General features: G+C 34.5%; 1 protein-coding gene across 1 annotated transcript; it reads left to right on the top strand.

Moving 5' to 3' along the window:
* The first annotated feature begins 201 nt into the window (after window positions 1-201).
* LOC120104828 lies at window positions 202-13,339 on the top strand. Its single transcript, XM_039116665.1, has 5 exons — window positions 202-487; window positions 581-1,089; window positions 11,869-12,153; window positions 12,550-12,651; window positions 12,827-13,339. The coding sequence occupies exons 1-5, from the start codon at window positions 202-204 to the stop codon at window positions 13,337-13,339; spliced, it is 1,695 nt and encodes a 564-aa protein (XP_038972593.1).
* Window positions 13,340-13,582: the final 243 nt, after the last annotated feature.

Genomic DNA, 13,582 nt, shown 5'->3' with positions numbered 1-13,582 from the left:
GTGAAGTTGGCAGCAATTGAGTTTACTAATTATGCAATCATATGGTGGGATCAATTGGTGTCAAATCGGAGGAGGAATCATGAGTGACCTGTAGAAACTTAGAGGGAAATGAAGGCCTTAATGAGGAAAAGGTTTATACCTAGTCATTATTACAGGGACATTTATCAAAAATTATAGAGCTTTACACAAGGTTCAAAAAGTATGGAGGATTACCATAAAGAAATGGAGGTTGCTATGATAAGGGCTAATATCGAAGAAGATAGAGAAGCTACGATGGCTCGGTTTCTGGCTGGGTTAAACAGGGATATAGCCAATGTAGTGGAGCTTCAGCACTATGTGGAGTTAGAAGATATGGTGCATATGGCAACGAAGGTGGAAAGGCAGTTAAAATGCAAGGGGGCAGCAAAGTATACTTCGGGTTCTGGTTCATCTTGGAAGTCGAATTGGAAGAAGGATGACAAAGTTGTTCCTACGGAAACACTCAAGGGTACAAATGATGCTTCCACCAAAAACAAAAGTAAATCTGACTCCCAACCCTCTAGAAATAGAGATATAAAATGTTTCTAGTGCTTCGGAATAGGACATATTGCTTCACAATGTCCAAACAAAAGGACCATGCACACGTATGACAATGGGGACGTGCTGACCGACAGTGAGAGTGATGAATTAATGCCTTCACTTGAGGATGCTAGTGATGATGGGGTTGAATATCCAGTGGAGGGAGAGTCACTTGTGGCCAGACGTGCCTTGAATTCCCAAGTTAAAGGAGATGACATGGAGCAGCAAAGGGAGAACATCTTCCATACTCGTTGTCATATAAACAATAAGGTATCCAACATGATTATAGATGGGGGAAGTTGCACAAACGTTGCAAGCACCACATTAGTTGAGAAATTACACTTGTCTACCATTAAACACCCTAGACCTTACAAGTTGCAGTGGTTGAATGAATGTGGGGAAGTTAAGGTTAACAAGCAAGTTTTGATTGCTTTTTCAATTGGTAGATATAGTGATGAAGTGCTGTGTGATGTAGTCCCATTGCATGCTGGTCATATACTTTTGGGGAGACCTTGGGAATGTGATAGAAAGGTGATACATGATGGGTTTAAGAATAGGTACTCATTTTGTTGCCCAAGGTGACAAGCCAAGAGGGGGGGGGGGGTGAATTGGTTTCTTCTAAATTTTGGTGTTTTAAAAGTTTTCTTAATTAAGTGCGGTGGATGCCTTCTTAAATTATTTGAATGAGTTAAACTAGAACAAAGATGGAAGATATTGCAAGAATAAACGTAAGCACATGCACAACACAAACACAACAATATATAGTGGTTCGGTGCTCTCCTTAGCACCTACGTCCACTCCCCAAGCGACCCCTTGGGAATTCACTATAATCCCGCGGATTACAGTTGGATTGTTTTCCGGGCTCACAATCCAAAACCTTTGTTGGTTTTACGGGCTCACCAACGAACCTTTACACTTTGGTTTTCCGGGCTCACCAACGAACCTTTGTTGGTTTTACGGGCTCACCAACGAACCTTTATACTTTGGTTTTTCGGGCTCACCAAAAACCTATCCCGTTGGTTTTGCGGGCTAACCAACCAACCTTTACAAATAGTTTGACAAACAAAAAGAAAGATTCAAACTCCTAAATGAGCAAATGTAACAATATTAACTACAAAGAAGAGTTAGAAAATATTTATCGCTTTGAAGTGGCTTCTCTCTTCTTTGTCAAGGATGCTTCACTCTTCAAGGGAGGATGGAGCTCTTGATGACTCTTTGAATCTGCTCAACCTCTTTCTTTGATTCTTGAATGAAGCTCTTGAATGAAGAAGATTAGAGCACTTTTGTTTTCTTGTGTACTCTTTGATATTCCTTGTAAAAGTTATTCTATCTGATGAATAGTGCCCCTTTAAATAGCTTCCCACATCCTTTGGACAAGCCCCAATGGTCAGAGTTCAAAAACTAGCCGTTACTCACCTTGGGAAGGACAAAAAGTACATCTGCAGAACTAGCCGTTATGCTTCAGCCCGTGTTTGGGTCGGCTCAACCTGTCCTTGGGTCGACCCAACTTTCACTTGGGTCGACTCAAACATTCCTTGGGTCGACCCTCTCAGAAAACACAGAAACTTGAAATTCAGCCTTCCTTCCCTTGGGTCGACCCAACCTTTCTTTGGGTCGACTCAAACCTTGGGTCAGCTCAAACTTTTCTTGGGTCGACTCAAACCTTGGGTCAGCTCAAATTTTTCTTGGGTCGACCCAACTTTCAGAAAATTCAGAATCTTGAATTTCAGCCTTTCTTCACTTGGGTCGACTCAACCTTTCTTTGGGTCAACTCAAGGTTTACTTGGGTCGACTCAACTTCTTCTTGGGTCGACCCTCTCAGTAAATCCAGAGAACCATTTTCTGAGTTGTTTGAGGATCTTGATGTTTGGGTCGACTCATGCTTTCCTTGGGTCGACCCAACTCACTGTTCATCTGTGCCATTTTTGCAGAAGTGTGCCAAATGATTTCTTGATGTGCCGGGGTCGACCTAATCATCCTTTGGGTCGACTCAATCCACACTTTGCTGCATCTCAAGGTTAGATTCATTCATATAAACAATGAAATGTATCTATATCAATTTATACAAATATACTGAGAGTAATGAACTTATAAATGAAGTATCGATTTAACTTATAACATACTCTTGTTAAATGCTTGTTAATCATCAAAATAACACTATCATTCTCAATCTCCCCCTTTTTGATGATTACAAAATAAAGAGTATGAGCCTATTGATACTTATCTTAAAATCAGTTTTTGAAAAGGGCTTAACTTGCTGAATTTCAGCTTTTCATATATAAGAGTGAAGTCTCCCCCTATATTATTTAAATGTTGCCAATTTGACTTTTTGAGTTACTCCCCCTTTCATTTATAATTCATTAAAGATGAAACTCCAAAAATTTGAGATAAAACATGAGTTTCAGATTATGTATCGAGGTGTGAAAGGTGCGTGCCAAATTCTGAAATTATGTGTGCCAAATTCTGAAATTTGATATAAATTTTTGAGTTGATCATTTTCATTGTTGCAAATTGCTCCCCCTTGGATGTATATGCTTTCCTATATGATTTTCAATTTGTTTTACAAATTATTTCTCTTTCTTTCTTTACTTCTCCTCTTATTACTCTTTCTTTACTTCTCCCCCTTTTTGTTACTCTATTTACTCTAAAGATATCTTTACTTCTCCCCTATTACTCTTTCTTTACTTCTCCCCCTTTTTGTTATCATCAAATAGGTACATGGGAAAAGATGCAATAAATACCAAACTTCAAACTTCATTGATCAAAATAGGAACATTTTAGTATATCAAAAGCAAAAGCAAATACAATATTCCTCAATCAAAGTTTAAAGATGCATGATAACCACCAAATACATATGAGAACTAGATACATATCCTAGTCTCTAAACAAGATTGTGAGACTCTCTCGGATCGCTTGGCTACGGCTCTCTCGGGTCCCATTTCTCCAAGATCTTGAAGTAATCTACTGTTTGGAGATGATTGGAGAAGATTTGAGAGTGGAAAATAGGGTTTTCGGAAGAGGACAAAGGGTAAACAGTGCCCTAGATAGCTCACGGGTCCCCCTTTTAACAGTGGGATCCCGACGTTGGGTCGACTCAAGAAACTTCTTGGGTCGACTCAACGTTGGGTCGACCCTATTCTGGGTTGGGTTGACCCAAGTGCAGAATTTTTCTTTTCTCTTCCTTTTTGCTTCTAAAAATTTTTCTTGCTTCCAATCCTTATAAATTCTTTCTGGAACAATGATACATGAGTAAGGAATCTATAGATAACAAGTTTGACTCATGTTTCATGGATTTTTAGAAATTGGAGGAATGTATCATGAAACTACTTGCTCCCTTTTATATTTCTTCAATAAAAAGGATCACATATACCTAATTCTCTCCTTAGCGTGCAGAATCTATCTTCACTCAAGGGTTTTGTGAATATGTCGGCTAATTGTTTTTCAGTGCATATATGCTCAATACATATGTTTCCATTTTGCACATGATCCCTAATAAAATCATATCTTATTTCTATGTGTTTGGCTTTAGGAATGAGATATTTAGGATATAAGCCAGAAGTGATCTCTAAATGTAGATTCCAAAGATAGTTTTGAAATCAAGTGTAGATGGAATCTTTTTCAAGTTATTTCAAGGAGTATCAAGAATAATATTCAAAGAAAGGCACGGATGAAAATCCAACATTTTTTTTTAATATATTAAGTATATAGCAAAATGAGAGCAATCTAATTAATTTTCAGAGTATAGTATAAGATCAAATAAAGATCAAACCTTATATACTTGAAAAACATAAGATTATGTTGAATCCTTAATTCTTAATGACTTTAAAGTTCTTTCATGATATAAAAGTATTGGGGCATAGATACCAAAACATGAATTTATGCAGTGTAGGATACATAAAATTCAAGGCTTTGAAAGTTTTTTTAGAGCTCTCTTAAGGACTTTCTTTTACTCCTTTAAAGATCATAACATCAAAATCAATTAAAATGAATTGGCTCAGGATTGAAACACTAAGGTGCAAGCCAATAAGAACTCATAAGTAGATTCCAAGATAAATTTTTGATACTAGGACAGACGGAATCCTTGTCAATTAATTTTCAGAAATAAATGATTTACCGATGAATACAGATGGAAATCCAACTTTCAAAAGATATTCAATGAAGCACAAAGTTTAATACCACTTTACATTTAGTATTCTTTGTCTCATCTTTAGATGCGAATTTATACGATTAAGTTCTATATGATCTCTCCCTCTGAAATTTTCTTTCTCCCCCTTAATTAATCATTCCATTTGATAGTTTTAGAATTTGAAGATAATGTTCAATAAAATTGTCAATCTCGAAAATATATTTTCTATAAGTTTCAGCTTATTTTCATAAGACTCAAGGTTTGAGATAAGACAACCTTTATAGAGCTCATCTCAAGGTATAAACTTGTTATATAATTAAAGCAAGTCTTGCAATATAAGGAGGTTCATCAAAATCAATCCATAAAATTCAAGGTATGCATCAAATTAAAGTAACTTTAGGATAAGATACTGAATATCTAAAGCTCTCCCTTAAAAGATGCATTCTTCTTTAATTATTCTTATCTTTTGTTGAATTTCAGATTTTAATGATAAACGTGAATAAAACTGAAACTTTATGATATCAAGAATGTAGAGTGATCTAGAATTATTCAAAATTTATAGCAACTACTCTTTTTAATCTTTTAAGAACAAGTTATGCTTCCTCTTAATCTTTGAGAAAATGTACTGAAATATTAATCAGAAAATAATTCATTTGAAGCTCAAATTCTTTCAAAAGCATTTACATTTTTTTTTCTTTTAAGAATCATTTGAGTGAGCTGAAATATTTCTAAACTTAAGATCATTCACTCTTTTAATAAAATATATATACATATATATTTTGATAGAAGTCTTTAATAATGTAGGAGAAGAAAAAAAAACATATAGATGATCATTGAAGTATATATATTTATAGAACTCAATTTCTTAATCAAAGTTTTTCAGCAATGTATATATGAAGCACAATAAATCTTTTCAATATCAAAATAAAATCACATATTTAAAAATATTTGTTTGCAATCAAGATCATCGAAAGACACATCATTCAGACCAATATTAGTACACTTTGAAGATAAGAAATGATATGTTTCAGATGCGTATCGGGGCAAGCAATCAAGGCATCAGAATTATTCTATTTTTCTTAAGCTGTAGTTTTATCTAGAAATTCATATTGAGTTTAAGCTTTTATACAAAATCAGATTCTGAATTTCATAAAGATTCTCAAGGAGGCTTTCAAGGTTGTAATTTGAGATATGTATCTTCTCATTTGTTGCTCATCTTAAACTATTAAGATTGAAAACACATATTTCAAAAATATTAGAGCACATCCAGAATCTTTGTAATTCATATTGAATTTTGGTACAAATTGGAGGACATTATGTACTAATGTTAGGCAAGTTGAAAGATAAATTATAATCAATTCATTCTGCCTAATTTGCAAATTCAGATTATCCTTTTTTTTTGGAAGATATTCATTAAAATAAAAGTATCCTTTTCTTCTTCTTTTTATAAATATATTCAACTTTCAGATTTCAAAGGTGATCATGAACGACAAATCTAAAATTTCTTTCAAAAATATTTTTAGAAAAATTCTTTATGTAATTTTTCAAACATTCAAGCATTGGAACCGATTTAATAAGAAATTTTATTTTTGATCAAGAGAGTACAAGAGAAATCCAACATATCATTGATGAGTATAGAATACAAGTAAAAACAATTTTCATTAGGCTTTGAGGCACAAGTTATTTCGAAGTCAAAGGTGAAGCAAAAACTTGTATACAAAGTTAAAGCCTATTCCAAATTATGAGTGTCATAAAAAAAAATAAATTTGCTATTGGTAGAAACATGTTTCAATCAAATTATTCAAGCATGAAGCATTTCAAACTGAACATTGAAAACATATAATTCAAGGTATGCAAAACATAACAAGCATGTCATGGATCAAAATCAATTCTTTTCAAATAAAATTTCCTTTATTTAAATACAATTTAGCACTGATTTTATCTTTAAGGTGTGTTTTCAAGTGATTGAAACTTCATTTGATTTTTCACAACCTTCTTATATATTTTTATTTATTTATCATTCATTCCCCAAATTTTTTAATTTCTTTCTTTAACCATTCAATGAACATTTTGATTATCTTCATTTATTTTTCGGTTTTACTTTTCTATGCTCTATATTCTATTTGCTCCCTATCCGGTGGAGTTGGAAGGGGCACGAGGTACTACCACTAGCCTCCCTCTTGTGCCGTCCCTAATATGCCCTACACCGAATAGTTGGGTCAAATAGTGCCGGGTACTACCACTAGCCTCCCCATTGGCACCATCCCTATAATGAGCAATGTAGAAATGTTAAACTGTTCTCTTTAGCAACAAGATATTCACTCCAAACTCTCTCTATTTAAATATAATTAATTACGGATTTTATCCCTTCCAAAAGAATGTTCACACAAGTCTCACAAATATGCTGAATATATTATGCTTGCGCTGCTTTTACTTAAGATTGGAGTATTTACTTAGCTTTTACTTCTTCTGAGCAATGTTCATTTTCTTTTTCCTTTATCTCTCTCTCTTTTTGTTATTTTCAAGTAGTTACATGAAAGAGCAGAATAAAGAATTAATCTAATATGCTGCATATAAATATATATCATGCAAACAGCATTTTCATTATGCCCAATGATTCATAGCTTATCACAAGTTATTTTGAATTAGAAACTTGAGGCATAAACTTGTGTATTTCATGGTTATGCATTATACAGGCAAAAGTGAACTTCAATTTAATCATACCATGAAACAATTATCATTAGCATGAGAATGAAGCATGATATCAAGAAGATTAGCAATTAAATGTTTAATCATGCTACCATATAATTTCAGACTATTAATTTTGCTCAACTAACTCACAAGAGAAGGGTTTAGATTACCAATGCATTTAGCATTCTTCAAGCCAAATATCTTTTAGATTCTTTACATCCTTGGCTGAAGAAAATCTCTCTTTTTTTTGTTTGCAAGGGGATGTTTATTGTATCTTTCATCGAGGTGTCCTTCAAGTTGAAATTTCTTGCTCATAAATCCTGTATCATTAGCTAAATCTTTTTCTTTTCTTGAAGGCAATTCATTAGGTTCTCTAGGATACAAAAATATTCATACAACATATTTCTTAACTAGATGACTCAACATGAGACATGATAATAATTGAATTTGAGTCACTTTACTCAACAGATTGCCTAAATATAAGCAAGCACAAGTCACTTGAACTAAAGAGATAACTTCATTAAGTAAAATGGTTCAAGAACAAGCATATGAGGCAATAGAAGGATTCATCAAGGTCAAATCAAATTTTTTTTTTTTATTTTCAGAATTAATTTAGCTTAGATTCTATTTGCTTAAGATAATTATCAATAAGATATACAAGTTGAGTTTTAATCAAATTATCTTAAACAGTTGTTTCTATCAAAAATTTTGATTATGATTTAGTTTTCAACACTAATAATCATGTTTCAGGGAGTTGAGCAATCTTCTTTTAGAGCAATTAGGATTTTATTTTGACTTATGAGTGATAGTTTAAAAGAATTAATATTCATGCTTTAAAAGATTTTTATGATCAAGTTAAGCATGACATGTTACAATTAATCAGTAGAATTTGAGATAATTTTAGAGAAAGATATTAATCATGGATACAATGATTATGCTCAATGAAGTTTTAACATGAAGGCATGAAATCAGCATCAATCATTTATACTAGAGAGAAAATTTAGATTTTGAAAACTTGAAGGAGAAAGTTATACATATTCATTCATTGTTTTCTTATCATCATGCAAGCACTAGAAAATTTCATGCTAAGATCGTGTAGATAAGATTTGTCATACATACAAGGCATTTAATAAATATTCAATAGCCTAACTGAATTTATAAAGTTAAGCATATCAAGACATAAAATGACAATTTAAATTACATTCACAAATGATGAAATAAAATTTATTTATAAGTCACGTGCCATGGCACCCAATTAAGAGTTTCACATGAGTTTCAAGGGCTGCTTTGACACATTTGCAAGATAATCTCATTTTTCATTTTAGGTACCCAAGCTTGCTTGGGTCTTTGGGAGTTAGTGCATATAGTTCCTTTTGGAATCCAAATCTGTTTAATTGTAATAATTTTATCATTTGATTTGCTTGTATTGAAACAATAGGTAAAGTTTTTATGCCTATTCTTTTCATATTTGAAACAAGTTATCTTATTTGATGGTTTGCTTGGTGAATTAATTACCTTTTTATTTAGGGGTTTATTGTTAAGTAAAGAAGTCCAGTCAAGTTTTGATTTATCAAAATCAGCATGTTGGCTTTCAAACATTGTTTTTAATCTTTCTGAACTTACAGTGAATTTGTTAATAAAAGATTTCAGTTGGTTAACCTTTTTACTTAAGTTTTGATTTTCTTTAATTAAATTCTGTTTTTTCTGAATTAATTCTTCTGAATTTAACCTTAAATGTTCATTCTCAAAATTTAATTTGTCTTTCATTTCAACGGTAGAATTTCTTTCTTCTGACATTTTCAGATTTAGCTTTTTATTCTTTAAACTAAGCTTCTTATTCTTTAAATTAAGCTTCTTGTATTCTAAGTATAAATCAGAAAAAGCATCATGAAGTTCATCAAATGTAAAATCAGATTGAGCTTCAGTATGTACTTGATTTTTGAATGAGAAATCACTTTGTGTTCGAGTACATACCTCATCTTCATATGCTACAAAGCTTAGATTTTCAGTTTCAGTTTGATACTCTTCTTCTTCGGAACTAGTTTCAAATTCACTAGAAACGTTAGTGCATTCATATTTAACTTCAAGCATATTCCATATTTCCTTAGCAGTTATGCAAAAAGATATGCTATTAAGTTCACTATCATCCAATGCACAATATAGAATATTCATGGCTTTTGCATTTTGCTGAGCCATTTTCTTATCATGATTAGCATTTGTATGTAGCCCATTGACTATGATACACCATAAATCGTAGTCATGTGCTTGAATGAAAATACGCATGCGTGCTTTCCAATGTGTGTAGTTTATACCATTAAATAGTGGAGGTCTATCAATTAATTGTCCCTCACTCATAGAATATCCCACTTGGGTTGTCATGATCTTTAACTCTTGATTGTGAGATCAATGAGTACTATTAGAGCACCTTGCTCTGATACCACTTGTTGCCCAAGGTGACAAGCCAAGAGGGGGGGGGGGGGTGAATTGGTTTCTTCTAAATTTTGGTGTTTTAAAAGTTTTCTTAATTAAATGCGGTGGATGCCTTCTTAAATTATTTGAATGAGTTAAACTAGAACAAAGATGGAAGATATTGCAAGAATAAATGCAAGCACATGCACAACACAAACACAACAATATATAGTGGTTCGGTGCTCTCCTTAGCACCTACGTCCACTCCCCAAGCGACCCCTTGGGAATTCACTATAATCCCGCGGATTACAGTTGGATTGTTTTCCGGGCTCACAATCCAAAAACCTTTGTTGGTTTTACGGGCTCACCAACGAACCTTTACACTTTGGTTTTCCGGGTTCACCAAAAACCTTTGTTGGTTTTACGGGCTCACCAACGAACCTTTGTTGGTTTTACGGGCTCACCAACGAACCTTTACACTTTGGTTTTCCGGGCTCACCAAAAACCTATCCCGTTGGTTTTGCGGGCTAACCAACCAACCTTTACAAATAGTTTGACAAACAAAAAGAAAGATTCAAACTCCTAAATGAGCAAATGTAACAATATTAACTACAAAGAAGAGTTAGAAAATATTTATCGCTTTGAAGTGGCTTCTCTCTTCTTTGTCAAGGATGCTTCACTCTTCAAGGGAGGATGGAGCTCTTGATGACTCTTTGAATCTGCTCAACCTCTTTCTTTGATTCTTGAATGAAGCTCTTGAATGAAGAAGATTAGGGCACTTTTGTTTTCTTGTGTACTCTTTGATATTCCTTGCAAAAGTTATTCTATCTGATGAATAGTGCCCCTTTAAATAGCTTCCCACATCCTTTGGACAAGCCCCAATGGTCAGAGTTCAAAAACTAGCCGTTACTCACCTTAGAAAGGACAAAAAGTACATCTGCAGAACTAGCCGTTATGCTTCAGCCCGTGTTTGGGTCGGCTCAACCTGTCCTTGGGTCGACCCAACTTTCACTTGGGTCGACTCAAACATTCCTTAGGTCGACCCTCTCAGAAAACACAGAAACTTGAAATTCAGCCTTCCTTCCCTTGGGTCGACCCAACCTTTCTTTGGGTCGACTCAAACCTTGGGTCAGCTCAAACTTTTCTTGGGTCGACTCAAACCTTGGGTCAGCTCAAATTTTTCTTGGGTCGACCCAACTTTCAGAAAATTCAGAATCTTGAATTTCAGCCTTTCTTCACTTGGGTCGACTCAACCTTTCTTTGGGTCAACTCAAGGTTTACTTGGGTCGACTCAACTTCTTCTTGGGTCGACCCTCTCAGTAAATCCAGAGAACCATTTTCTGAGTTGTTTGAGGATCTTGATGTTTGGGTCGACTCATGCTTTCCTTGGGTCGACCCAACTCACTGTTCATCTGTGCCATTTTTGCAGAAGTGTGCCAAATGATTTCTTGATGTGCCGGGGTCGACCTAATCATCCTTTGGGTCGACTCAATCCACACTTTGCTGCATCTCAAGGTTAGATTCATTCATATAAACAATGAAATGTATCTATATCAATTTATACAAATATACTGAGAGTAATGAACTTATAAATGAAGTATCGATTTAACTTATAACATACTCTTGTTAAATGCTTGTTAATCATCAAAATAACACTATCATTCTCACATTTGTAAAAGATAACCAAAAGATTACTCTTGTACAATTAACTCCAATACAGGTCTATGAAGACCAATTGAAGTTGAAGAGAGAAAGTGAGGTAGAGAGTTCAAAAAGGAAAGAGAGTGAAAATACTAGTAAGACTGAGAATTCAAAAAAAGAAATTCAAAAAGAAAAGAACGAAGTGGCCGAAAAAAAAAGAAAGGCCACAAGAGAGAAAAGAAAAAGAAAGAGAGGAGAGAAAAGAAAGAGAAAAAGAGGAGAGAAAATAAAAGGGAAAGGTGAGTTTTTATGCAAAAGAGAGTGATGTGAAAGTTGCTTATCTTGCTAAACAGCCTTTGTTTGTACTTGTGTACAAAGAGGCTTGTTTTGTTGCTAATGACCTTAATCCTTCTCTTCCTAGTGTTGTTGCTTCTTTGTTGCAGGGATTTGAGGATGTGTTTCCTGAGGATGTTTCTAGAGGGTTACCTCCCATTAGAGGCATAGAACATCAGATTGATCTCATTCCTGGAGCTGCCATTCCGAACCATCCGGCCTATAGAAGTAATTTGGAGGAGACAAAGGAACTTCAGAGGCAAGTTGAAGAGCTCATGGCAAAGGGATATGTTAAAGAGAGTTTGAGTTCTTGCATAGTTCCTGTACTTTTTGTTCCTAAAAAAGATGGTTCATGGAGGATGTGCATTGATTGCAGAGCTGTGAACAACATAACGGTAAAGTATTGCCATCCTATTCCTAGGTTAGATGATATGCTAGATAAGTTGCATGGATCTAGTATGTTCACTAAAATCGATTTTAAGTCTGGATATCATCAAATTAGGATGAGGGAAGGAGATGAGTGGAAAACTGCATTCAAAACTAAGCATGGACTTTATGAATGGTTAGTAATCCTGTTTGGACTCACTAATGCACCAAGCACTTTTATGAGGTTAATGAATCATGTTTTGCGTGCATTCTTTGGAAAGTTTGTTGTGGTATACTTTGATGACATTTTTGTATACAGTAGAGATCTTGATGAATATATACATCATTTACGATGTGTACTTGATGTGCTAAGGAAAGAAAAACTGTATGCTAACCATACAAAGTGTAGTTTTTGCATGGACAAGGTTATTTTTCTTGGTTTTGTTGTAAGTGCACGAGGAATAGGGGTTGATGACGAGAAGGTAAGGGCAATTAAAGAGTGGCCAACACCTAAGAGCATAACTGAGGTAAGAAGTTTTCATGGTTTAGCTAGTTTTTATAGGCATTTTGTCAAGGATTTTAACACACTTGCTGCACCTCTCACTGAAGTCATTAAAAAATCTGTTTGTTTTAAATGGGGCAATGAATAGGAGCATGCATTTAATGTTATTAAAGATAGGTTATGTTCTGCATCTGTATTAGCGTTACCTTAACTTTGATAAAATTTTTGAAATTGAGTGTGGTGCCTCGGGAGTTGGTATAGGAGCTGTTTTGATGCAGGAGATGCGGCCTATTGCTTATTTCAGTGAAAAGTTAAACGGGGCAGCCTTGAACTACCTAACATACGACAAGGAGCTTTATGCACTTGTGAGGGCGTTAGAGACTTGGCAATACTATCTTTGGCCCAAAGAATTTTTCATTCACACAGATCATGAATCTTTGAAGCATCTTAAGGGTCAAGAAAAGTTGAACAAAAGACATGCTCGATGGCTGGAATTTATTGAAACCTTTCCGTACGTCTTCAAATACAAGCAAGGTAAGGAGAATATAGTTGCAGAAGCCTTATCCCGAAGGTATGTTCTTCTTACTTCTCTAAATGCAAGGTTGCTTGGTTTTGAGTATGTCAAGGAATTGTATGCCAATGATCATAACTTTACTGATGTGTTTGTTGCTTGTGAAAAGGGAGCATTTGGTAAATTTTATAGAGTTGAATAGGTATTTGTTCAAGAAAAATAAGTTGTTTGTGCTTCAATGCTCTATGCATGAATTGCTTGTCAAAGAATCACATGGGGGAGGGTTAATGGGGCACTTTGGTGTCAAAAAGACCTTAGCAGTCTTGCTTGAACATTTCTTTTGGCCTAAGATACGACATGATGTAGAACGAATCTGTGATAGATGTATTACTTGTAAGAAGGCTAAATCGAGGGTCTTACCACATAGGCTTTAACCATGGGTAGA

This window comes from Phoenix dactylifera, unplaced genomic scaffold (genome assembly GCF_009389715.1).
Source record: "Phoenix dactylifera cultivar Barhee BC4 unplaced genomic scaffold, palm_55x_up_171113_PBpolish2nd_filt_p 000119F, whole genome shotgun sequence".
NCBI classification, from domain to species: Eukaryota; Viridiplantae; Streptophyta; class Magnoliopsida; order Arecales; family Arecaceae; genus Phoenix; species Phoenix dactylifera.
This window is presented reverse-complemented; position numbering and strand designations above follow the sequence as displayed.